This window comes from Lipophrys pholis (genome assembly GCF_963383615.2).
Source record: "Lipophrys pholis genome assembly, chromosome: 23".
Taxonomy (NCBI): Eukaryota; Metazoa; Chordata; class Actinopteri; order Blenniiformes; family Blenniidae; genus Lipophrys; species Lipophrys pholis.
Window position 1 is genome coordinate 4,414,863 of NC_137645.1, and position 27,352 is coordinate 4,442,214.

The 27,352-nt window shown below is 41.5% G+C and overlaps 1 protein-coding gene across 1 annotated transcript in view; it reads right to left on the reverse strand.

The window, feature by feature from the left end:
* LOC308127802 (dystrophin-like) overlaps positions 1 to 27,352 on the reverse strand; it is a gene marked incomplete at its 3' end in the record, with an annotated part of 105,190 nt that overhangs the window by 72,642 nt on the left and 5,196 nt on the right. The window contains exons 2-11 of the mRNA XM_080493131.1: positions 19,846 to 19,938; positions 19,143 to 19,223; positions 17,028 to 17,120; positions 13,533 to 13,634; positions 13,221 to 13,291; positions 12,275 to 12,393; positions 7,048 to 7,244; positions 4,001 to 4,129; positions 2,159 to 2,254; positions 1,210 to 1,308 (exon numbers count right to left, since the gene is read on the reverse strand). Coding sequence (XP_080349257.1) covers positions 1,210 to 1,308; positions 2,159 to 2,254; positions 4,001 to 4,129; positions 7,048 to 7,244; positions 12,275 to 12,393; positions 13,221 to 13,291; positions 13,533 to 13,622 — 801 coding nt within the window. The 5' untranslated portion in view covers positions 13,623 to 13,634; positions 17,028 to 17,120; positions 19,143 to 19,223; positions 19,846 to 19,938. The remainder of the gene's footprint in view (positions 1 to 1,209; positions 1,309 to 2,158; positions 2,255 to 4,000; positions 4,130 to 7,047; positions 7,245 to 12,274; positions 12,394 to 13,220; positions 13,292 to 13,532; positions 13,635 to 17,027; positions 17,121 to 19,142; positions 19,224 to 19,845; positions 19,939 to 27,352) is intronic.

Genomic DNA, 27,352 nt, shown 5'->3' on the forward strand with positions numbered 1-27,352 from the left:
GAAAAACAAACAATATCCATGACATTATTTCACTGATCTCTTTGAATTTTCCTCTGGACATGGTTAATAAAGGTAGAACGCCCACCTTCTAGCACCTGGAGTCCTACAGCACTGGACTACAAACAAACTGGGTATTGCAACGACTCACTGCTGCCCCCTGATGCACAAAACGTGTATTGCCTGATCTTTACATACTGTACGACGTGAGACTACTTCTCTGCAGCTGACTTAAAAATGGAAACGTTACTTAATCTACTTAATTTCTGTCACACTGAGTTGATTTTAGCTGAGGCGAACACAGTAATTGATTTGAGTCTTCACAGGTTTTCTGCAGACAAAAAAAACCCTCAGTTGAAAGAAATATACAGTGCACAAATTCTACAGTGTCATCTGCATATACTATAAATACACACTTTAAAGTCAACCTGATTATAATTTCAATCAAAATACTCTAACTGGGACGAAGGTCTAAGTGGATGTCCTTAAAAATATCTGATACAAAGCCATTTCTTGGAAAAGATTAATAAAGATCTTTTCTTTGTTGCCAGTTTCCTGCACAAAATCTGTATTTTTCAGAAATGTCATATGCTTTGTCATTCCACTTAACTTACCATGGTTAGATTGAAAGACACTTTCAAGAACAATTGTGGAAATTACTATTCATTTGGGTTAAAAGCAAAGCAGCCTTTCTTGGAACTGTACCAGTAAAAGATAATATACTAAACTGCAGGAGACTTGGGAACTGTTTGGTCCTTCCAATCACAAATTCTTGGACTGTATAATGTAAAAGTGGGAGTTTTTTCATGTTGCAGGGTGGTTCCATTGACAAAGAGCGCAGATCTTGTGTATTTGGTGACGTCCCACTTCACACTGAATACTAAAGGCTTTTTTAGAAGTTACTCTAAGCTGTGATTGTCACTCAAAAGGCCAACGTGCTCACAGCTTTTCTACAAATATCAATGGTAGAAAAGACTCATCAAATTGTATTTAAGTAGGTTAATGCCATGCTCCGAACAAAGAAGTAAAGTTACTAGTAGTACACTTGCTTCTGCTACAGATACGCAAACACCTAAATCACAGACCTTGTTTGCTTCTGATTGAAAGTTTCAAGCAGAAGCAGCTCAGTGTGATGTTGTAGTCCGAGTGTGAGATGAACCAGTCATATAAAGTGGCCGTACATTCAGTTGGTATTTGAAAACCTCTTCCTACCTCGTGTGTGTGGAACTGCTCCTTCACCTCCTCCACATTGTCGGAGATGTGCGGCTGGGCCTGGAGGCCGTCTTCGGCAGACAGCAGCCACGTCAGGACCTTCAGGGCAGAGACAGTCAACGTTCATGCAAACAAATCCCCCATCTCCGGATCTTCACAGTTTTCTATTTCACTAAAGTTTGGCCAAACAGCAGAAAATGGGCACATTTTACCAGGAAGATTAATGCACGGTTACAGCTTTAGTTCAGTGGCTCCGAAGCCAAATTTAAAATGGATAAATTGCTGTAAAGTCCAACCTCTGCGACTTATAGTAATCCACGCCGCTTTTTCAATTGTAATAAGACACTGCTGAAGTAATTACACGCTTGGATATCATGTGTGAAATAGCATCCAATTAAAAATCCACTGATATTGTCAATGAAGGGGCACTTGAGTTCAAAGAGGCTGCAAGAAACCAATTGTTTGGATTTCTGCTGAAATTTAACTATCGTTAACAAAAGATTTGAAGCAAGAGAAGGATGGAGATTTTTTTGCAATACACTGCAAAAAAAGAAGGATGCTAATATAAGAAATAAATTACCTTATTTGAAATGTATTTACCTTTTTTGGAGAGAATAAAAAAAACACACAATTCTGACATTACATCGCTCTAATTTGAGAAATAAATCCCTAAAAAGAGTATTTTTTCCTTCGATGAAGAAATACATGGAAAATTCACCAGATTTTAATAATTAAATAATGAGATGAATTTTTACACCTAAAAACAGTCATTTCTTTTAAAAATAGAATATTTTGAGATGATGCGATCAGAATTGTGCACACGTGATGTGAAATACATATTATAAGTAGCTTTTTTGTAACTAATGGAAGAAAGCATATTTTAATCCTCGCAAGCCACATGCTCATCCCACAGATGCAAGTTTAATGTGTATGTCCGGGGTTGTCTTACCTCCTCCAGTGCAGCCTGGTAGCTCTCCAGGCTGGTGGAGCCTGGAGGGAGAGGACTGAGGCCGCGCTGCAGCACCTCCTGGCCGGGACTCAGGAACTACAACAGGAAGAGACAGGATGGGGGAAAGAAAGCGTAAGGGATGAGTGGTAAGACCCTCCTGAAACCATGCGGCTGGATGTTCCATCGCTGGGAATTATCACGGGTAATCACATTACAGTGACTTATACGACCTCAAACCTTTGTTACCGTGCTCGTAGCTCGTTGGTCCGGCTCGTTTGACAATCTGCCCAAAAGGCGAAATGACAAATAGCCTCTGGAACTGCATTTCAATACCATTCACTTTTGCCTCGGTTGCTCACTTGAAAGCGATTGCGTCGCAGAATGAGTCAAACTTGAGCTGTTGCACAGAAACGCACCTGACCTCAGCCGTCACTTTCACTACTGCTTACATATGCATACTGCATGTGAGTTGTGAGCACACTTAACACTTTATATTGAACTCAAATATGGTGAAAAGGCACTTTGAACCAGGGGATTTTAACAGAGTAGTAAAAGCGGAATTCATATTGACGTGTATTATTTTCTATTTTAGACAATGCAGTTGCTTTTATGCAGTTGTTTTTTGTGACTTGTACTGATGCTTTATACTGTTTTAGCCATTTTCCCAGTTTTATTCCCCTTTTGCCATTTTCTTTTTTTTAGGAATAACCTTGTAATGATGCCAGCACTTCTACTCCATGTTTCTGTGTATCCTGCACATTAAAGAACAGCAGAGAAGTTTGAGAAGAGCTAATCTGACAAGTAATCTTTCTTCTTCTTCATATGCTTCGAGTGAAGCGCCCTGCTGCTCCATTAGACATTTGACACAGTCTCTGAACGTAATTCGGGGCCACATTTGGTGTGACGACTTTGAAAATGCAAAAAAGCATTATAAAATGTCATGTTTTGGGAGAAAGCGAAACGAAATCAGAGGCGACACAATACGGGTGAATGCTCAGCTACTTTTTGTCTCAGATATGAAACGGAGGCGCTGATACAACCTGCAAATTTCACTTTGGATTAGGATCAGCGCAGATGAAGGTACTCTGATTTGGAAGAAATGTTCAGCAGTGATTTTGTCACAGCGTTATGGTTTATTTGGTGTTGATTTTTTTCATATAGTCAAAAGGTGGGAAAGTCCCATTCACATGAAAATCTGCAGAAAGACCCTAAGCCAATCGTATTAACAAAATGAGTCATTTCTACACTTAATCAGTTTTCATGACGCTCTTTTCTCTTGTCTCACACTCATAAGTGAAAATTGTAGTTTGTCCACTAAAATATGCACCATGTCCAAACATAGCACAACTCAAAAATATAAACTTCACATAGAGAGACTGAGGAGACACTGGTTGCACACTTTTGATGTTTTAAACATTTTGCATAGTTGCTTCTAAACTGCATTTAATAGAAAGTTTATAGCTTGTCAAAACTACTGGAAATACATTATGTCATATTTGGGAGCTGTGCTGATATTCCATAAGAAGAGGAAGCTCTCCTGAACCGTCCCACACTCTCAGAAACACTGATTTGGAAGATGTCTCAAGATTTTCAATGCATCGTTGGTCTCATTCGTGCTCCAGCTAGTGGATTAAATGAACATCTTGAATCAAGTTCTCTTTTTTTCAGGGTGTCAATTATCAGCTGATTTGTTCTGACAGGTGAATTTATTCTTTCTCTTTTTCTTGCAGTCACAAAGACAAACACAGGGCGGACGAAAAAACAGAAACAGACACAGACACACACACAGACACACAGACACAGACAGACAGGAGGACAGCCAGCCTGTTGCAAGACACGGACCTGCTCAGTAAAACGCCTCCTCTTTTGCTCGGGCGACTTGACATACGCAGCCTGGGTGTAGGCATAGCTTTTATAGCGAGGCTGAGGGGACGGGCTCCGGACTCGCCCCTGAGCCACACTCACTGTGATCTGAGAGAGAGAGAGAGAGAGAGAGAGAGAGAGAGGGACAGGCCAAAGAATGCAAAGCAGACAGAGACAGAGATCCAGAGGACAAATTACAAAGCCGTGATGGAGGATGAGGAGAAAGAAGAAGAAAAAGAAGCAGAAAAAAAAAGCAAAACAGGAAAAGACACATGAATAATCTCACACGAGCGCTGTTTCCATCCAAAATAAAATCAGGCTGATTTTTCACTTTTGTACAAAACACGTCCGGAAAAGAAATATCTGTGGAAGCTTTAAACGTTTCAACTTATTTCTTGGAGGAAATCTGAAACTCCACTCAGTAACTCTTAAAACTTTTAACGCAAAACAGGATGGGAATCTGTGATGTTAATGTTAAAGGCCTGTACAACTAGTGCAAAAATATCACTTACTGCTCATGTTCAATGTTACGTATAGCAATGTGTAGCTCATATTGTGTGGCTGTAGCTCATAAAACTAAGAAAATGTTATATTTATAGGCTTAAGTTAGATAAAAAATAAGTCTAAAATGATAAGAGGTTCCATCCAAAGAAACATTCAATGCTAGTTTTGCTAAAAAGATTTTTTAATAAAAGCTCTCGCATAAAATGCTCTTAAAGTACATAAAAGCTGATGGCTGAAACTGGAGCCAAAATGTATATTTGACATACTTTTTGTCATGTTACATATAGGTACATGACAAAATACGAGCTTTTTTTTTTTTTTAACTCATTCGGATGGTTCTGAAAGTAGAAGAGTTTATATACTTTGTGAACACATTCAGGTATTTCCCATGTTTCTTGCGATATTGATGAAAGGTTATAAATGGAGTTTTCCAAAATGAACAATTTTATATTTTTTTTTGTATTTGAACACAGGGGTATTTTTTTATTTTTTTTTACAAGGATTCTGATCTCCTGGCTGAAAAGGACTGAAACAAGTGGCTAAAATAGCTTCAAAAACAAAGGTTGCCAGAAATGCTTAAAAAAAACAAGAGTCAAAAGAAAAAAGCTAAATCGACTAAAATGGCTAAAATAACTAAAAACAAGGGTTGGGAGGGGAATTTGTTTTGGTGACTACCGTTTCGTAAAGTGAGGCATTCGAGTTCACAAGGTACAATTGGATGGAAACGCAGCATCACATGCAAACACGAGACAGAGACGGACAAAGAGGCGCAGAGAAGATGGACAGAATGAAGGCCGCCAAAGCTTCAGTGGCTCCGGAGCGAAACCCTGCGGCACTCCTTCATTAGGATAAACAGTGGATCAGCAGGTTTTCTCAGTTTTAAACACAAACTTCCTTCGAGAAACTTCAAAACATTGTGGAAAATGTCAATGAAACAGCTGGGACTCACTTTCAAATATGTTAGTATTTAATGGCAGAAATCCCTTTGTGGTGATTGCTTCTTCTTTTATTTACATTTTGTGTCCCAACCGTTTTGGAAATGGGATTGTTTTCACAATCATGGGAATGTAAAGGTCAGAAAGGGGGTCCGAGGCCTTCCTCACTTTAAAAGGTGAAAATCAAATTCGCACACGTCAGACAAAACCATCATAGAATCTAAATGAGCGCTTTGTTTTGGAAAACTTTAGGTTAGTACCCTAAGAAGTGTTGCTGTGGCTGGGTTGTTAGCTTACAGGCGACATTTATTTGGACAGAGCACATCCGGCACACTGAAGAACACACACACACGCACACACACACGTTTGTAATGAAGTATTTATATCCGAGCAATAAGCTGCACACCTACACACACAATGATGAAGCTCCTGATTAAAATCTGTGTGCTAACGAGTCTCAGTCTTTCTGGCGTGTATTTGTGCTTCCAAGCGCTGCCTCTCAATGTGAGCTAACACATAACCATCAAAGACAGAGGCAATTACATGAATACTTCATTAGTGAGCGGATGACTCACCGACAACAAGTGAGATTTTAACTGCGTAGCTCTGATTTTCCTCCAAATATTTGAAGTTCAATCTGCAGTAACGAGGTTTTGTTGCAGCCTCGAGGTTTCTGATGTCAGTTTGTGATGAAAATTTTAAACCTGCGACGGAACTTTAGTTTTACCGCTTTATATTTTTCACTTTTAGCTACCGTTAGGTTTTTATTCTAAATCAATGTTTGTTCTTCTACTACTTAACACCAGCTGTGACCAGCCAATGCTTTCCTTACTTTTTGCGTCTGCAGTTGCCACCGCTAGCGTCAGAAGTTTGCTGATGTCTTGTTAATTTTGCGCTCGTTTTCTCACTTCGATGTGCATATTGTTGACATTGCTTGTGGATCATCAGAATCGCTCACAGAGAAGCTGGTTCTGCCTCAGGCTTTGGAGCTGCTTGTTGTTTCCCTGAAAAGCTGGAGCGTCTCCTTCTCGCTGAGTCCAGGTGGCGACAGGACGGCGTTGATGGACGGAGGCGATGACAGCGCCGCTTTGATGATGACAGATGAGGGAGGCGGCGGATAATAACCGCTGTCACTAACTTTTTTCTCCACTCGAGCCGTCTCAGGTTTTATTGTCCTTGCACTTGTTCCTCATCTCCCACCTCATCGTCTTTACACCTCCCTGATTTCAAAAAAAAAAATTTTCACGTCTCTTTCTTTGTTTTCGTGTCCTCCCTGACGGTAACGACCTTTTCAGGATGCTGACTCCACTCTGATGTCATTGTTAGTGGCAGCGTGGCACTGACTTTTGTGTTGCACAGCTTTTTTTCATTGCTATTGATCAAATTAGTTTTTGCCCAAATGTGACTTTCCTCAGACAGCCTATAGAAGTAGGCTCTTCACTGACAGGAGCTGATGTGTCAGCGTGGCCGCCATCTTGGATGAGAACCTGCTTTTGTTTCTTCTTTGATTCAATTCTATGAAGTTTATTATAAAACAACCAGAACTCATTGAATTCTCGATTCCTTTTGTGTGTGAGTGTGTCCAACCTGCTGGGAGAAGCGCTGCTGGGTCTGGATCTGGTAGTGCTCCTCCGTCGTCACCCGGCCGATGTTGGACGCCGTGGCCCGCGGCAGTGTCTCCACCTCCTGGATGGCCTCCATGGAAACGCTCTGCGGAAGCACCTGGAAGAGGGACGTCACGTACATGATGATGCTCTTCTTGTCCGGGTGGGGCACGGCCACATCTGAGGAGCAGAGAGAGAATAGAAAAATAATAAAACTCAATTCTTATGATGGGAAATATGCTAATCGAACATCAGGTAGATGTGAGGCAAAACATCTGTTTATGGTTCAGTGGGGCTTTCATTTTGCCCCCTTCTGACAACAAACAGCACTTCTGTGACTAGCAAACACTGAACATCTGGAGTAGGACACCCCCCCTTGTGTTCTCAGGCTCACATCTCAGTTTTCTGAAATGTAGAAACACATAAAATACACTTATTTTGCTTTTTAGTCAGACAGTCTCCAAAGCACATTCCAGAAGTTGACGTTATGAGGAATCATTGCCATTTTCTGAACGACATCTGCTGTAAATTCCTTCAACAGAAAACTGGAAAAAAAAACAAACACAAAGAAACACATTTTTTTTACGTTCGGTGGTCATATTGGGTCACTGAAAAAATATATTCCTGAGATGGAGAGAAGCTGTTTTAAAAGCTGTCATTTTCAACTGTTCAGCAAAGATGGTTGCAATTTGTGGCTATTATTCAACACTATTAAATGTCTAAAAGAGGGTACACACTGTGCGATTTCAGACCATCCAGGATAAAAGATAAGAAAATGTTACTTTTTCTATATTCAAAGACCATTTTGACAAATTGGGATTGGTAGCAGACAAAAAATATTTCACAATTTTCTGCGACAACTTTCACTTGGACTCACACTTGAATTGGTACTTTAACGATGCCACACAGCAAGGCCAGCTTATTTAAACAGCACCATTCAGACAAATGCAATTCACAGTGCTTCACGAGGAAGGAGCAGAACAGTGCAAATAAGAAATGCTTAAAAAAAGCAGAATAAATAAAGTCAAAGCTTTAATAAAATAAGGGTAATTAAATAAGTAAAATTTATTGCGTAGGAGAAAGCCTGAGCAAATAATGTTTTAAGGCCACATGTTTTAAGGTAAAATAGTAGAACCCATTCACTGCTTGATGTCCATAAATGGTAGAAGAATGACTACACTTGGTTTGCTTCATCTGTTTCTCCCACAAAGGCACACTTTGAGGTTAAAGGAGCCCTAGAGGAATCCATTAAACCTTGGACTGGCTCCCACTCACGAGACAAATCCACAAATTATTAACAATCCTCATTAACATTGCGAGGTCGGCCGAACACTGTGCATCTTAAAATTTAGTGTTCGGTCGTACACCTTGGCTGTGACAAAGCTGGCGACTTTAGAAATACGGGCACATTGGTGGACACTTTAATTCATTCTGGGAGTTTTAGGAGATTTACGATGGTTGTAGATTTGTAACTTGTCGAAGAGGGGCCCATTGGCCTTCGTGGAAGGTTAGTATTCTCCTTTTTTGCTCGTCTCTCTTCAATGTTTCTTTGCTTCTCTGTGCTCTCCAGCCTTTGTCCACTCCTTCAGCCGGGAATCGAAACCGACGTGTTGCGATCCGGATCTCAAACCACATTTTTCGCGGAGCCCAGAAGCACATCAGCAGGTGGAGTATTGCTTCGACGTGCTTCAACTGCTGTTTCTGGAGTTTCATCTGACCAGACACGGGTCAAAGCACCATGGAATCATGAATGGAATAATATAGTTTGTTTGGCAAAGGATTTGTTATCCAAGTCTTGAAAGGAATCTTGCTTATAGAGACTTGTGGAACCTGTTTTAACAAACTTAAACAACAAAAACATGATATACACACCAACTGAAGGCTTCTGCAAGAGATCTGAAGTGTAAATGTAAAGTTTCTGGTGTAGTTACTGACTAATACACGGCACATGGCAACAAGTCAAGAAACAAGTGCTTTGTTTTCACTTTGAGAGGGGTAAAGGGTGTTCAGAAGATGACAATCTCAATGTGGCTGCAGGTTTAATAAATAAAATTGTGGACAAATAAAAGCTCCTACAGAACTGCAATCATGTCCTTGTCACACTCCTGATAAAGCTGACCCATTTAGGGGAGAGATCATCTTCCGCTCTACCAACCTTTATGACCAAAACAGACGTTTTTGCCCAGTTTCCACCAAAGAAAATCAATCATGAGCCGCAAAACATGTTTAAACTTTAAAATGAAGATAACACGGCTCATAGATTTGCCATCAATACAAAAACTGTATTTAAGGTGGCACTTACAATATTTCAAAACAGAACGGTATACATTTCTATCTATTTTGATTTTAAGCCGTTTCGCTTTTTAGCTCAATATCAAACTGTTCTACATTCAGCAGGAGTGGACAGGTCTTCACATTTGGCTAATATGTGGTTTTCAAGCGGCGCCCTCTGGCGGACTGAATGCAAACTGCTCATTCCAACACATTTGGAGCAGTGACGTTTGCAGCACTCGCGTTTCTCTGCGTTATTTATGGTGTTGTTTGCTTTCCGCAGACAAACAATAACCCCCTCAGATTACCCGGCGATAAATCAGCCAGCCCGATGTATGACTGGCGCTGAAGCTTTATCCATCTCTCACACACGGGCCTGCTAACACACATCATTCCTGACAATCTGCTCACACACTCTGTCTTATTGTTTCACTTCCTCTCTGTTCTATATTCCTCCTGTCGCTCCACACACCACTGCACTAATGAACACACGACCATCACTTCATTAGCACGCCGTCTCCATCCTTTTTCTCCTCCTCTTGCTCTCCAGCTCCGCCCTTTCTCCGGATCGCCTTCCTCCCGGCGCCTCAGCCTCTCAGAACGTTCATTTATCCGCGGCCCCTTGGTGATCCGTCTCTATTAGTTTTGCCCCGGGCTGACCGGACGGGCCGGGGCTCCACGGCCACCCTTCCTGAAATCACTGCTCTTTTATTCCGCTCTCCACCTGTTTCACAGACTTAATTTAGCTGCAGACAGGCTGACTGACACGTCGCGATGCTGTGGGAAATAAAAAGTGGAGGAAACACGAGCCTCCAGTTATTCATGAGCAGATAGAAGAATGGCTTCATCTGCTTTGGCAGGACAAAGACGATCCGCTGTGTACCCCTGCAGCTTTTACAAAGTCTTATTAGCTCCCATCACATATCATCACTCTACCTTTACAGATTCTCAACTCATTTCCAAGCTCAAGTTGAGATTTCTCAAAGATCTATTACCCGCTTTGTCCTTATTAAGATTGTATTTCCATACGCAGCTCCGACGCAGTGATGCATGAACTCCACAAGTACAAGACCACCATGTTAGCAGCAAATCCAGAAGGTACATATTTTGACCTCCATGTATTATTTATCCAGTGCTTCTCATAAATGCTAAACTGGCTCCAGATCTGGAAAATTCAAACTATGAAACGGTTCTCATGAAATAATCTGCATTGAGGACGAGGTTTCCTGCTTTCACCATGAACACAACTTTAAAATGTTGGTGGAGTGAAACATGTCGTATCCACGTCTTATGTCAAGTCAGAAGACTGAAGACTACAGGGACCAATATGATCGATGCTAAATATGCAGACGGAGCCGGGCTTCTGAGGCACCTCATGCACCTCTCCATTACCGTCTGTGTGCCTTTGGTTTTTCTTTTCGAGACAGTGTAAATACCTGAGAATGTCAATTTAGACATTGTCAAAACAACATTTACAATAATACAGCAGACGCTATATATCGCACACCTCTAGTAGATACAAACATCTACAACATGACTTCCTCTGGACAAAGTAGCTTCAGGTAAATTGTGTGAACAGTTTGCAAATGTCTTCACTTTTTCAACAACGTGCACCACCCTCGACTGGATCTGTTGAACAAAAACTCCAGCGTAACGGACACGTCATGCTGAGGTTCAAACTCAGTGTCACAGTGACATCCTCAATCACACTCTTGGTTGACAAACCAGGAATATGACAACTGTGCACATCATGTAAAAGAAATCATGAGTCACCATGCGGACAAGGTCATTATGGGAAATCTGGTCGATCTACAGCTATAAAGTCCAAAAGCATTGGGCGGAGATACACTCAAGGCTTTCTGAAACCTGAGCCATAAAAGCTCTTCTGTGGGATCAGACACTGATAGCAGACGCTGTGGGAGTCGGTCCGTCTGCGGCAGGATTCCTCCCCTTTGAGGCGGAAAAGAGGTTTTCACGTCTCTGACTGGACATTTCGGCTCGCTGCTGTGTCGCTGAATGAATGTGATGGAATTACATGACGGTTAAATATCTTAGCCTGCACACTGCCGAAGGCTAAACACTGACTTTCATTACACATTCAGCAGTCGCTTTTGTCGGCAGGAAGAAAAAAGCTAAATGTGGTTTGAACAATTGACAAAGCCAATTTGTTTACAGCTTTACTGATAATCCCCCCTCTGAATATTCATGCCAACAAGCAATGGAACCGAACGAGGTTGGTGTTTTTCCGAAGGATCCATCGACGCAAAAACGGCCAACTTCCCAAGTTAACACAGCTGAGCTATGAGCCACAACAACCCTGAAAAAGACATATTCTAACACCGTCTGCCCTTACGGTGTAAGACAAGTGTAGAATCAAAGCCCAGGTGGGATGTTAGTTGCAATTCAAGACTCGACACGTGGAATAATAATGAGAGAAGTTCACCTCGCTTGCTTCCAACTGCTGATTGTTTACTGGAAGATCAATGGAAATTCATCTAGCGTGATGTGTCGTTTCAAGAATTAAGCGAGCGGCGAGGGATTACAGCGCCCCCCCCCCCCATCAGGCTGGCTCGGAGCCTGAAGGCAGCGTGGGGTAAGGGGGGGATACAGATTCATTTCTGATCTCAAATGCAATCACAAGGCCGTTATCTCCAAACAGTCCATCAATACACACAAAACTGATCCGACGCTGATAAATAAACCTCCAGTCCAGAAAATACAGAAAAGTTCCCTTCAACCTTTTTCAAGCAAATGTATTTGAGGACTGTTCTTTTAGTACCCTGCCCAGCTTTTCCTTCAGTTTGCACATGACGAATCGAGTCCTTCCAACAAGGTGACCTGTTGAGGGCGGAGCCCACCGTGTTCAATCGGACCATTTAAAACACGTAAACAAATGAGGAATGGGAAGAATTATCCGTGTGCGTGCTGTGGTCAGCCACCTTCAGGATCCAGCAGCCTCTCGATGCCCAGGTGTTGTTCCGCCGTGTTAAAGGCGTGTTCCAGTCTGTCGATGGCCGACGTCTTCCTTCCCACCGAGCTCCAGTCGAACAGCTCGGGCCTGGAGAGAGGGAACTGGAGTCAGCTGGAAATACTGAACAGTGTTTGCTCCATCATGTCCCCAGTTGGTAATTTCCTGCGGCGCTTCATTGAATCTCCTCAATAATTCTCCAAAAAGCTGAGCAATAACAAAGTATTTGTTTTCTAATGACATAAGCGAAAGATGAAATTCTGTAAAATAGTGCGTAATTAACTCACTTCAGCTGATGCATCCAGGTTTATTTTGGGACTTGAAAACCAGCTGCTCGTCTACTGTTCAACAGCGAAATGTTGGCGCGGAGCCCCGTGGCTTCCATGTTTTCGCGTGTGATCGAACAAATCTGTATGCCTGCAAGGAGACTGTCGACATCTGTTCCCGCGAGCTAACCTCGATTTAACTCGTAATTACACGAGTTCAGGCCGGAGACTCAAACTGTCCCGGGGATGTATCACCACTCCAGTCCGTTATCTGTCCTCTCATTATCTACTTACCGATCACCGCCATCTACAACATTGTTTGACTAAGAAACGCTGAGCGTGCTTCTCGGATTATAGGATGAAGAAAAACCATGAGAAAAAACTCATCATCAATCCAACAAGCAAACCAAAAAAGTGAAGCTACACCAACGTCACTTAGTGGGATCGTACTAAAAGACAACCTTTTATTTGTGTATTTGCATAAAGCGATTTACTAAGGGATTACACGTTTGGACACAACTGAACTAGATGTTGGATTATCAAACATCAGTGCTGTGCTGCAGGATTATTAAAAAAGCTGAATGACTGAAGCAGTGAAGATTAAAGTATAAATTAGACCAAACATGCATGAGAACTGTGTCTGCTGAGCACCTGTGGCTGTGGATGAGGGCGTTGAAGGCCAGACCATCGTTCCAGCTGCTGGAGAAGTTCACAACATTCACCTGAAAACACACATCACACATATTTTAAAGGCTTTTTTCTTATTTTTAGCTTTTAATGACTTCTGTTTGCATGTGGCCGGTTTTAGCCAGTTCTAACAGGTACATATCTCTTAGTCATTATTAGAGAGGTTTGGGAACTTTCACCTGCTTCAGATTTTTAAACCCGTTTTACCGAGATGAGTGTCTTTTTATAACCTGTTTTAGGGCATGTCAGCTACTTTATTTCCTGTGTTGAACTCACCTCGGGGTACTGCCGTGTGTTCTGACGAACCCAACTCAGCAGAATCTTCTCACTGTTGGTCTGCTGTAGGCCCGCCATCACATCCTTCATCACATCCTTTACCTGCACACACAGATGCACAAATCGTCGTTTTTTTAAATTTATTTATTTATTAGTATGCTTCACAATTTTCCACTCCGTTGGGGTAAATCCAGCTTTGTTTGTTTGTAACTGAGCATTTTTAACTCCGTAAACTCAAACTCAAATTATTTAATCAGCTTGCAAAATAGCCTAAAAGTGTCTGCTGTAATATTTCCATCGAGGTAACCCATAGTCAGCTGCCCCCCCCCCCCCCCCACACACACCCATTGAGAAGAAATATTGAAATCCATGCTAATCTGATGCCAGTCGATGTAGCATTAGCATAAAGAGACATTTAAAAAATGACTGCTGCTTTCCAGAAAACCTTTCAGGCAGTTTCCTTTGCATATTGACATGCCTGCACCAGTGAAAGTGTGCACAGTCAAAGGGCGCTTTGTGTGCATGCGGTTTGCCCCCTCACGGGGCTTTTGGCAGGTGTGAGTGACAGTTTTGGAGCACTCGTTCTGGAGGAGAGAGATGTTCCACTTTTCACTGCCCGCTTGTGCTTCACTTCTGCATATCTTACCCTCGCCTTTCTTTCTTCAACATGTGCACAAACACACACAGAGGAAAAGGTTGCTGCTTCCACTTTACCCCTTTTTTCAGACTGTACTCGACTACTCTACCGCTGACACACACCCGTGTACAGTTGGGTGAAAACATTTCTGTCATAATCACAGTATCAGATGGAAAATTGTAGAGAAAACTCAAAGCTTCTCCTGTCCAAGATGGACAAAACCGCATCTATATGAATTAATAACATTTTAAATGGGCACATTTGTAGATTTATGCATATAGATGCTGCTCCACGGGCTACTTTTCAATCCTTCGGCCACAAAACACATACCTGTACCTTTAATTACGTTAGGATTTATTTTAAGGGAAATCGCTGAGTGTCTACATGGTAAGTCATGCTGCAGAGTGACATTTTTCATACTTTGCACAAACAAAAACCGTCATTGATCGCGGTCGATATCTCGCACAGCTCATGCAGGAAGGAGGTGTGTGAGCGAGGGGGGCGGAGCTTCAGGCAGACACACTCAAACCCTATTAATAGAGCGCGGCGAAACTTGGTGGGGCAGTAAAATCCCAGACTATCATCACCCACCCACCCACACCCACACCCACACCCACACCCACACCCACACCCACACCCACACCCACACACACACACACACACACACACACACACACACACACACACACACACACACACACACACACACACACAGGTTTGTTAGTGATTTAAAATGTGGCCTGCTGGGTAAAAAAGGGACTCATTTGGGAGTAGGTCACTGCATGCATTTCCACTTTAATTGGAGGGATGCTTTGACAAATGCACACAGACACACAGACATATATAGACCCACACACACACACGTACGCGGGCGCGGAGCAGAGCTCCTAGACTGGCAAACGTGCCCACACATGAGCAAACCATAACCTCCTGGGTGCAGCAGCTTCTCACACACACACACATCATGCTACACACACACATTTACACACACCTCATTATACAGTTGTGTTTTGCTATTAATCGCACCATTAAGCCTATGCTAAAACCAGCTCGATTGAGACATTAGCTTCCATTCAACTTAATGAGGAATGAAACACAATTAAAATGCATTGTGATGTAGTCTATTAAAAATAGAGACCCTACATGAAGCTGCTTTTAATCACTCAGTCCATCATAAAACACATTTGGAACCTTAAATACAGCTAAAAGGGGAAAAGCCAGTGCCTGATGGTGGAGGTTCGGTCTGGTTCTGAGAACTGCAGCGAGATGAAAGGAAAAAGCAAACATTAAAGGAGACTTTGGAGCCCGCGGTACTGCGTCTGTAATGTGGCCAGCAGATACAGAGCCGGTGCAAGCTAACGCTTTCTGGTTTGGAACAAACAAGAAGCTTTGAAAAAAACAAAGCACAAAAACAAATAGATTTATAATACAATTTAGGACTAAACAATTTGAACCACTTCAAAATTCAGCTCAAGGAGATATTTGAGCTAAACTTAATTCACTACTTCCCAACCTAATCCTAACACTGCAATATTTTATGACAAATGTTATATAGATGTGTCTCTCAGTCTTGCTTACACGACATAATAAAACTATATTTCCAGCAGAAAGCAGCGGTGTTAATGGGGTTCCTCAAGGCTCTACTTAAAAACGCCTAGTTTTTGATTAATATCAAGGACTACTGTTTTCAATGACAACTTTTATTTTCTTAATTTTCATTTCTAATTAGTGAATAAAGATACCAAAGACTGTGTATGTTAATGATTTCAATGACAGAAGTTAACTTTGAATATAAACACTATTATAACTGATAGTTTAGGAGTACAAAGATCACCCCCCCCCCCCCCCCGCCCCCACACACACACACACCCACCCACACTTTTGTGGTGTTTGCCAATGCTCCATTTAAGGACAACGGCAATTTTTTTATTTAAATATTGAGGACTCATGTTTCCTTAATTCCTTACTTATAAATCACTGTACAAAGAAGCAAATGCTTTCTAAATGTGCATGTCAATGGCACAAATTGCTTTTTAACATCTAACCCTTAAGGTTATTTGTAGGGGAAAATGTCGTAGTAATGTTGTATTTCTAATTGAAACCAGTCCATGTGCATTAAAATGTAAACAGGGACGTTGTCTTTGAAAATCCATTTGAGGACAAGAGTAAATGTCTTGATGATGTGCTCATACGCAGCGTGGTGCAAGTCCTTCCTGATCCTGAGGATACTGTCTTGCATACTAACAGAAAATATGAGGATGTGTGATCATAACGGAATGGTAAAATAGGAACATTGCGTTGTGAAAGCTAAAGTTTATAACCTTGAGGCTTCACAAAGAAAATGACTGCCTTTGTGTGTGTGTGTGTGTGTGTGTGTGTGTGTGTGTGTGTGTGTGTGTGTGTGTGTGTGTGTGTGTGTGTGTGTGTGTGTGTGTGTGTGTGTGTGTGTGTGTGTGTGTGTGTGTGTGTGTGTGTGTGGTGCCTTGAGCTGCCTGACATGTGACTCCACCTTAACAGATGCAATCAAACATCACGAGCAAAGACACGGAGCCGGACGGAGAGGCACAAAGTGCAGCTTTTCTTTTTGTGCTGTGAAACAAAGGCATTAGAGACCAAAGCATGTGAGATGATTCTGTTTGTGCTGCGAGAGGAAATGGCTCTTTCTCAAGTGCAGTTATTTTACTCACTGGATCTTGTTTATATCGACTGTACAATCCAGTTCGGCTTTCTCCACACGCTGCATTTAATACTGTGTGATTACACAGTTGAATGTATATACATCCAATTAAAGAGTTCAGGAAAATGGCTTTATTTTGTCTTTTAAACGGACTCAGTCCATCGTAAGTGTTCACACAGACCTGCCAGTGGAGAATGATGCTCCAGATGAGCCCGAGAATCAGTTTGTGATTCCCATCAACGATGTCCGCCGCTCCGATATTCACCAACTCAACCTGGAGGGAAGACAAGATCTCATGACCTAAAGTACTTTAGATTTGATGGAAACAATAATCTCCTGTGTGTGCGTGTGGATAGCCTTGTGTCATGAGTGGGACTCCAACAGTAGAACTTTTCTGTTGATATTGTGAATGTTTCTGTGAAGCATAACGTCCTTTTCTAAAAAAAAAATCTAGACTTAATCTCTTTCAATAACAAGAGAAAACCTCCATTAAGATAAGAAAAGCCAGACCAGGCAGTGGAGATGTGGAACTGCAGGGAGGCTACATTTGTGTATAATAGCAAACCATATATTAAAGATGAAAAGGAGAAGTGCATATCTTTGTTGGTAAGGAAACAAATGTATTGTAAAGGAGAGAAAGTGAGAAGGGAGATTCATATTATTCCACTCTGCTGTTTGAGTCTCACCACATATTTATTTCATCTATAATGAGGGACCGCAATCCATTTATACATGTACAATCACTACAAGATCCAGTAAACAGAGTGGGTGAGTCTTTAATGTGTTTACAGTCAATGTAAATATGAGGAAAAAACCAAGACCAGCTCCAGATTATCAGTGACAGCTTTTCTTCAACATGTGGAAATGTTACTTAGACAATCTCAGAGCCGGCTGTTGACTCCCAGACCACATTTTGTAACCCAATGATTTACAGCATGGTTCATCTTTCACGTGGATCAAAATAAAATTCATATCAAACAGAAAAGACTACCTCAATAAGTTTCAGGTTTACATCTAGTCTTTACATCCAAGTCCTGAGTCAAGTACAAGTCGTAAACAAGTTATATAATGAAATATTAATGCAATTTCAATGTGACAGATTGACATGAAGCTTGAGAGCTTAATTACACGAATTTCTGAAATCAGTTCTGTTAAAATAAGTATGACTGTACATGTACAGTAGCACAATATAATGTAATTTGCTTCTTCAACTTCTCCCTGAATTCTGCTTTTACAAAGATAATAATGTTCAATTTGATTTAACAGTATTTACGTTTTGGCGCTGCCATATTGCATTGTGTCGTCACTCTAACTTCCGTTTCTGGCCGGAAGACAGGCCTGTTCTCAGCTTCATACTGCCACCTGCTGTCTCCAGAGAGCTACTGCATACAGATGACTCCATGGAAAATACTTGACTGATATTCTTTGAAACTGATTTGGTTCGGAAACAATACAATTCACACAAATGTGATCACACAAATTTGGTATATCAAATTAATAATATCTTAACTGCGTGAATACTTTCTTCAATAGACGTGAACGCACTGAAGGAGCTCCAAGTCCTCATCCAATATGGCGGCCAATGCAATAATGACGTTGTGGCATCACTTCATATATTGTGTGTTAGCAAACTAGCAGAGAAGATGTGAAATAGGCTTCTCAGTACTTAAAGAGATGATACACACTTTTTTTTTAATGATAAGCACGCCATGTTTCCAATCATTACATCCACATCCAGGACAACCTGTAAAGCTAACATCATCCAAAAGAAACTGCTGGCTTCTACTTACCATTCTGTTTGAAGGAGTTTGAAGTTGTTGCATCAGTTATACATTCCCCACATGTTTAACATGTTTTCTCTGCCACATCACAATCTTTGTAATCACAAAGTATTTTAACTTTTGTTACTGCACAGCTCAGACTACTTGCGCTTCATGAAGTCAGGTTGTTCTGTGTAGTCCACACCTGGCCTGTGATTGCAGGCTGTGAGATGGTGCGTTCAATGATACTCGTAATTGTCCAATTACAACCACAACAACAACAACATCGACAACAATAACAACGACAACATCGACAACAACAACAATAACAATACTATTAATAACACTTTTATTTCATGTCAAATGGTTCAGGTCACGTCTCGACACAAGGCAGTGCTTTACTCCAAGTCCAAAAAGATTTTCACAAGTCAAATTAAAGTAATCAAATTACTCCTGTCCAAAACTCTAGGTTAGGCATATAGTAGTGTGTGTGTGTGTGTGTGTGTGTGTGTGTGTGTGTGTGTGTGTGTACTCACATTGTTCTTCTGCAAGATCTGCAGAGCTCGGTTGACATTGTTGAATGAGTGAACACGTGTGAATCCTTTTTCCAATTTCACCTGCACAGTTTAAGTGAAAAAACAACAAAGTTGATGACGTAGGAAAAAGGCAGGAGTTTGATTAAGACGGTAGGCAGTAAGCACTGTCTGTATTTGTGTGGGTGGTTTCCCACGTCTTTTCCAACAACCTGTTTCGATTGTTAATCACTGTGCTCTGTCCTCAGGTTTCACATCTTCTCCATAAATGATACCGTGGGCTGGTCTGAGTTCAGCATGAAAAGCCGGCTACGTGTTGAGAGGCTGCAGCTTGACTGAGTGACTCAGCTTAACAACTGAGACCGTCAGTGTTACTAACAAGGAATGAAATTAGCACAGTGAGTAGAGTGTTATCTGTGCTGGCGGAGAAAGGAGAGAAAATGTGTTTACTTGGAGTACGAATACCTCAGGAACAATCAAAACGGGGACGAAGTTAAATGTGCTATTATATTATCACTTTACACTGTGAGCGTGACCAGTACAGTTTGTCACAAAGGGCAGACACATATTGCTCTTCAGCATGTGTGTGTGTGTGTGTGTGTGTGTGTGTGTGTGTGTGTGTGTGTGTGTGTGTGTGTGTGTGTGTGTGTGTGTGTGTGTGTGTGTGTGTGTGTGTGTGTGTGTGTGTGTGTGTGTGTGTTCGCACCAGCTTATGTCCAGACAGCCCCTCCAGCAGCTCCAGCAGACGTCGTCCATCACACAGGTCTGAGAACAGATCTTCCACAGGTGGTTTCCCTGTCTGAAACAAACACACACACACACACACACACACACACACACACACACACACACACACACACACACACACACACACACACACACAGAAACATCTATTTCAACAATCATTTCCACGTTGTGATGAAACAGCTCAACCTGTGCTGCAAAGGCCATGCAAGGTCAATCCACGAGCTCCGTTTAAAGGTCAGTGGTTCAATCCCCACACTGGAAAGTCTGCTCTCCATAGAAACACATCAGCGGAGTCATCACAACCCAGCCCTGCGTTAAATGTGAACCGCTGCGTCTATACCCCGGGCTTGTTCTTTATCAGTGCGACGAGAGGAGGATTACAAGCTGGGAGTTTTCTTCACGCTGCAGACTGAGTGTGATGTCGTCTCAGTGGCCACAGCGGCAGGGAAATTGATAACAGTCTGAGTGAGCCTATTTACATACACGCTACAAATTCGATCACTATCTGATTTCTTCAGTTGCTGTTTTTTTTGTTTGTTTAGCGAGTACGTTTTATCGGCTAACTACAGTTTTGTAATGATAACTAACTGGATTAATGTTATGGATGCTGCAATAGAAATTTTATTCTGTAAAAGGTCGAACTTAACTGTAATACTCCCGCTCGCCACTAGTCGGTGCTAAAGCAATTCCAAGTTATTTAGCATTAGCCCACCAGGTTAACACTCAACCAATCTGAAAACATTTACTACATTATACAATCAATCACTGTGTTTTCTGGGAAAGATAAAGAATATCGTGTATCCTTTTTTTTTTTTTTTTGCCTTAGAAACCCAGAACCTTTAGTCGGAGACATCAGACCTTGCACCCCGAGATAAAACACGAAGTTTAAGGAGTGCCGCCTGCCTAAAACCTCCTCAAAATGAGGAGCGGGATCAAAGTGTTTACTCATCCGAGCTGAATACATTAACATAAAGAGGAGCACGGGAAGTCGACAGCAAACCGACGCGACCTCAGTGCACATGAAGAATCTGTGTGTCTGAATGTGATGTAGCACATTATCATACTGTGGAATTTCTCGCAGACCCACTTTTACATCTTTTATTTCAATCCAAACGACCTTTCGTATAAATTCTTGGTTCTGCTATAACAGATTATTACGGATTTCTTCTCAAGTCGACCGGTTGGCTCTATTATATAACATGGACTGATCTTACTAATATTGTTTTATTCATTCATGATGTACAGTAGAGTTCCAAAATACTTTCTACAAAACTTGTAACTATTAGAACGTTTGGTGTTTATCGATTTTATCCAACTGTTCATTTAGATATTATAAGAAATATTTGAGCCAACAATCTGTCTTACTTTTACCCACAGTTAACTGTTATGCTGAAAATCATTGCATTTAAACTACTAAATAATCAAACTTTGCAAGTTTGACTTACTTTTTGCTCACTGTTTTAGCCAAGAGTTCATAATTAATTCTATCTTTAATCAACTGTGTCACAAAATGAACAAATTACTTTCCCAATATTTGTTGTTTTTAGCTGTTTATCAATCTTAGCCAACTTTTATTTATTTCTTTAGGTGTTAATATTTGAACTACTAATATTTTACTTCAGCATCGTTACAAAATATAAACTTATTTATCTCCACTATATCATCACTTTACGTCAGCTAAACTGTTTTAGCCTCTCGTGAGCTATGTGACAGACTTTCTAATCACTTTTAGGTTCACAATCTTGTTTACTCGCTGCACTTTGAATTCAGCTCATTGTTTTAACTATTATCTTTCTGTAAGAACGTGCATGTATTCATTGCTGATAGTTTGAATCACTCAGTTAGCATCCCCACTTATGTGCTTCTTGGAATATTCGCACTTGGAAGTGGTCATTTTCCTATTTATTCTCAGTAGCTTTACATTAACCACAACAATGCCAGCACAAGTATAAAGAAAATAAAAAAAATGTGATACACAATATAAGTATATAACATCCTAGAATGGGAAGAACCCAATATTTTGACAAATACCAGCTGTTTTTCTGTGTAAAAGTATGCTTTTAACACAGTATTTTGCTCCCTTCCAGAGGTCCTTCAAGAGGCCCGATTCCTTCAATTAAAGAAGATCTGCTATTTCACTTTAACTTGAACTTGCAAACAACCTAGACAGGCCCACCAACACATTAGACGTGTCATTGTAGATTTAAAATCAGCTAATCTGGGCTAATTTTTCAGGTGACGCTTGATTTAGCGTGGCGAGCGGCGCAATTATATCACCGGGAGATTGAGAGATGGCCCACCGAGGTAAGTAATTACCGGGAGGGTGTCGGAGGATCGGGCGAGGACAGGAGACGAGGAAGGACGGGGACGATGAGTAAAGGAGGGCGCGAGACAGAAACCTTTTCTTCTCTGTGTTCAGACGGCAGCTACGTGCCCGGATGACATCATGAATCTTTCCCGTATTATCGCCAGCCTGGAATCGATCAGGCCGTATTACTACCTCGTCTGCCATGAAAGATGCATGATCGCAGGCGTGGAGACGGGTAGAAATGATCCACAACTTTGTAAAGGAGAATAAACACAATCAGGATTCTCACATAAAAAAAGAAAATCAGTTATCAATCTTATCAGTGTCTCATTTCCTCTCGTTTTCCCACTTTTCTCGGATGTTACGCTCCCGCTCACAATTCATTCTCCTTCACTTAGTGTCTTATTTTCTCTTCCTTCTGCTCTTTTCCGTCTCAACCCCTCGACCGACGCCTCTGAGACATTATTGAATCATATTGCACAGTGTGTGTGTGTGTGTGTGTGTGTGTGTGTGTTGTTTGGGTGTAATACTGCATGGGCAGTAAGTGATAATTGAAGAAACACCACAGGAAGGGAAACAAAGCATATGCACGGTTGAATTTACTATTCCACAACACATGATCTCAGGTTAGGGATCTCCTCCGTGGGTCGTCGGGGATTCCACCGAGGTCCTAGGCTTCACCCCTTCTGAGGTTCTCAATATTAGACTCGCACAAGGCAAAGAAAAAATGGAATTCAACACTTCATAGGTTGTACAATTGATGCAATGGCTTCCACAGATAAAAGTCATAGGAGGGCCAGCAGAGGAAATGATCCTCGGCATGAGAACAGAAGCATCTCTGCATAAGGTTGTGATATTCAATATTTATAAAGGCAAATGTACCAAATCGGCCAGTGATTGATCGATTGTACATCAGGCGTGTAACTGGTACCAGTTATTTCCCAAATGATCCAGTTTATCCATTCACAGTCACCAATGACACCTTTGCTTCCTTAAGTGGCAAAAAAAGTGAAAAACACACAATTCTCAGAATTTTCCTTGTTTCCTGTGTGTATTATTGTATTTTAGAAGCATTTCTCACCAGTAAACCACCAATTCCAGTGTGAATCTGAGCGGCTCCAAGGAAAACAAGGTTCTGTCGTGCCCACGCACACTCATTCCAAGTGTCTCTGTGGTCCGATCAGCGGCGACCTCTTAATGTTTCCGCCCTCTGATCGTGAGAACAGCCCAGGATTGATGCTCTCGTAATGACGTCTCTCACAGGAACCGCTCCATCCTCATGTGTTGGCCCGAGCTCAAAACCGAGGAATCATCAGAAGTGCACACACATTTTCTGCCCCAGCAGGTGTTTTATAGATTCTACACAACGGTGCTTTGGGGTGCCATACAGTCAAAAAATTCAGCTGCTGCTCTCAAACGCATCCAATTCTTGACTTTAAAAAGCTACAAAGCTCTGAGGGATTTTTCGTCTGTTGGACTCGTACAGCAAGATCTGTGCTGCTCAACAAGTCAGTGCACCAAGAAAGGTTAGAATAAGGGACACAACTCTGAATGTGCTGGAATTCTGGCAGGATTTTGACCAAAAGAGTCAGAATTCAGATTTTTGCTCTGCTTCAACCTCTTCCAGGGTCCATATTGAAATATTTTCAAGCCTCTGATTTTTTTGAAAGACAATTCCGGAGCCATTTTAGGACATTAATATGCAATGAAGTCATAGATTATAGCCTGCATGCCACATGTTTGACACCCTTACTTCAGGAACTTTTTTTTCTTTGATGCCACTTGTGTCTTGTAATAGTGGATATTTGAGGTTCAATATCCTATGTCGACAAAGAAGAGAGAAAAAAAAAGGCTTGTGGGTATTATGTAGCAGCGATGTGCTCTGATTCGACATTAAGACAAATGAACACAGAAACTATGATATTCTTTTAAATAAAACCTTTTTGTACTGCAGCTTTTAGGGTCGGCCACCAATATCAATTCTCCTGGTATCTTTTTATCTCCTTTCAATAACAACAACAACAAAAAGTCATTTTATGTTCATTCAGATTCAGACCGTGCCAGAAAGGCACAATCAGTCCTCGCCGTGCCCATTTTCCACCTGCATAACTTGTATTTGTGATCATGACAAACACACAGGTGTGTTTTCATCTTCTGCAAACACTGACAGCAACGAGAACAATGACCTCTACCAGCAATGTGAGCAGAATGCCAAACGCCGCTGACTCATTTCTCTGTCTCTCCTTTGTGTGTGTGTGTGTTTTAGCTGTCGGACAAAATAAAAAAAACACACACACACACACACACACACACTTGATTTGACTTCCCTCACCTGTACAGTTGGAACGTGCATCAATATGGAGTTACAGTCAGAATCAGAAGTTCAAGGCCAGGACGAATGTTGGGAACAGATTTAAACCGGTAATCTGCACCAGAGCTCAATCGTGGCTGGACTCTGGAGCCGAGCGTCCTCAATGATGTCCAAGAGTATAGATTACACCTCAGGACAAATAAGTCGAGCTTTCCTTCCAGATGATCATCACAGAACAGGAGCAGCGGCCAACCTGGTTCACAAACTCGCTGCGTTGTGAAATACACAAAACAAAAAAGTATTTTTACAAAGGCTGAACTGGAAACATTTGTGTGATCTCATCAGTAAGTCGTATCTGATGATGCCTCCGATTGGAAAATACAATGGAATCACATTACATCTCCTCTGTTTATGGCTCAGACTTTGAAAACATCTTGCTAAAATCCTTTTTAATTTTGTTTTCATTCCTGGTTTTTGTAGTTTTGCCCAAGCGACTACGTCTGGCCACGTAACTCCCGCAGTATTTAATTAGTGTGTCAGCTCTAACCCTACCCCTAAAGTTAGCCTTGTAATACCACTTTCTACCACTAGATGATGTAGGGTGTCACTCTATGATCTAATGTGCTAAGCTTATAGCTTTGAGGTGTATAAAATCATGGTTAAAGGCAACTAACAGAATGAATTAAGCTTGGTTCAGCACTGCCGCCCGATGGATAAAATGGGTATAACATCAAAAAGTGGTAATGTGTCTTTAATTCAGATCTGATTTTAACTGTTTGTTTCACCAAACAAACAAATCCTTAACTTACTGAACTCTTCCAAATTTGTGATGAGAACAATCACAGGCAGTTTTACCTCGCTGCCATCTGTAACTGAATTTTCCCACACGTTGGGTGAGTCGAGTCGAGTCTAAATCACAGAGATGAAAGACGACACAACTGATGGGATGCAGGGTCTGACCCTGGGAAAAGGAAGGTATGCAACCGTTACATATCTTCATTGTCGAGGCAAAAAGAGCCAACTGACGCATTTCAATGGATTCTTTTTCCAGGTAGACAAATGGCTGCTTTGAGCCACTGCTTTTTTTTGTTCGTGACACAGGACATTAGCTGCCTTACAGAGCAGGTCATTGACTTATTTTGCGAGTACAAGAGAAAAGAGTTGGAGTGCCGTGGACCGTCCAAGGCCATCCCTTACGTGCCTTTATTTTAGAAGCACTTCAGAGAGGCGCTACATCACCAACTGGGTAAAGTTGGAAATCACCCCGACACCCCGAAAGCCCCAGGTCCACATTTAATTCAATTAATATAACATTAAGTGAAATTGTCATGAGTTAATTGACACAACAGCCAGCACAGGAGAGCTGCTCGGTCTCTGAGGCAAAATACAATTAAGAGACCTTGTGTATCCCATTAGGTGCCGTGTACTTGATGGATATTTGTTTGCAGAGCAGGGGTCACCAACCCTGACGAGGAGATGTTGAAGCATTTCAGCCGAGGAGGGATTTCCATCTGGCAGCGCAGCGCCGCCTTTATCGCTGTGAATCGATACGTACAGAGGTCTGTCAGCTTCCTGATCCCGAACAAATACTGAGGCAATCTGTGCAATACAAACAACCAAATGAGCAATATCTCTGCTTGACCAATTTTGCCGGACGTGGGAAACACAAAATAATGTCAACTTCAATGTAGGCAGCTAATCTATTTAAATGAGAGAAGTTATACCACAGTTTCTTTTAAAATAGTGTAAAACTAAATAGTAAGTATATAAGGAAAACCCTGCATGTGAAATGTCTAAAACTGATGTAAAACTTAAGCAGATCCTTCATATTAGTTCAATTAAGTGCTTCAAATGCATTAATCCTTTTCAGATCTCAAAGTTCTCAGAACAAAGGTAAGAACCAAAAGTGATCATTTACTATCTCACCAAACACCAAACATCTATCAGAAGATCAGCTGTAAAACACCTACAGCTAAACTGTTTAACTGCTCGTTTATATGAATATTAAACTGGCCAATTGCAATGCAGCAACCACACGCATGTGGCAATGTAGTCATCGTAGTCTCCTGATGTTTAAAGTGAGCATCGCCATGAGGAAAAAAGAAGCTTCACGTTTCCTGTTGGTCGGTGAACTGGAACGTTCACACACACTTTCCACAGAATGGTGTAAAAAATGTCCAGAAAGCGGCGGTTCACTGGGAAAGATTCATTGTTGAAGCCTGAGGTCAAATGAAAACGGTCAGAAAGGAAACAGGAACTGAAAATAAGCAACCGAGGTCTGCAGCGTACGATTTCTGAATGCACAACAGGCGCAACCTTGAAGAGCAGTAGAAGGTCACAACAGGGTTTCATTTCCTGTTGACTAGCAACGGAAAACTCACAACTCACACTGGATTTCCAAAAACTGCATGATATGAGTTTGACGAGTTTACAAGTTTCGATTTCCACATTTAGATCGTCGGTGCAGAATTTGGTTGAAAAAACATGACGGCAAGGATCCCAGCACTTTCCAGGCTCCTGTTGCTGAACAAAATGAAAACCCTCCACTACCTAATATCATGGCATGCGTGAAGAGCGAGAGGGAGACAAATCGGTATTTTGGCACATCCCTCAAATCAGTAAAACTTTTGCAGGTTGACTGATGATGTCTCAGCATCACGCTGCCAAATGATTTACCTTTACGAGCTCACCTCCTCTCACATCCTCGCCTATATGAGAATATGGAGGGAGAGAAACAATGCTTAATTTATCAGCCTTCATCTAAAAAGCCTTAATAAAAAACAGGTGCTGAAAGGTTGTTTTCTCTCATTTGTCTTCTGAAAGGATTTCGGTAACAGCTGTTTTTCC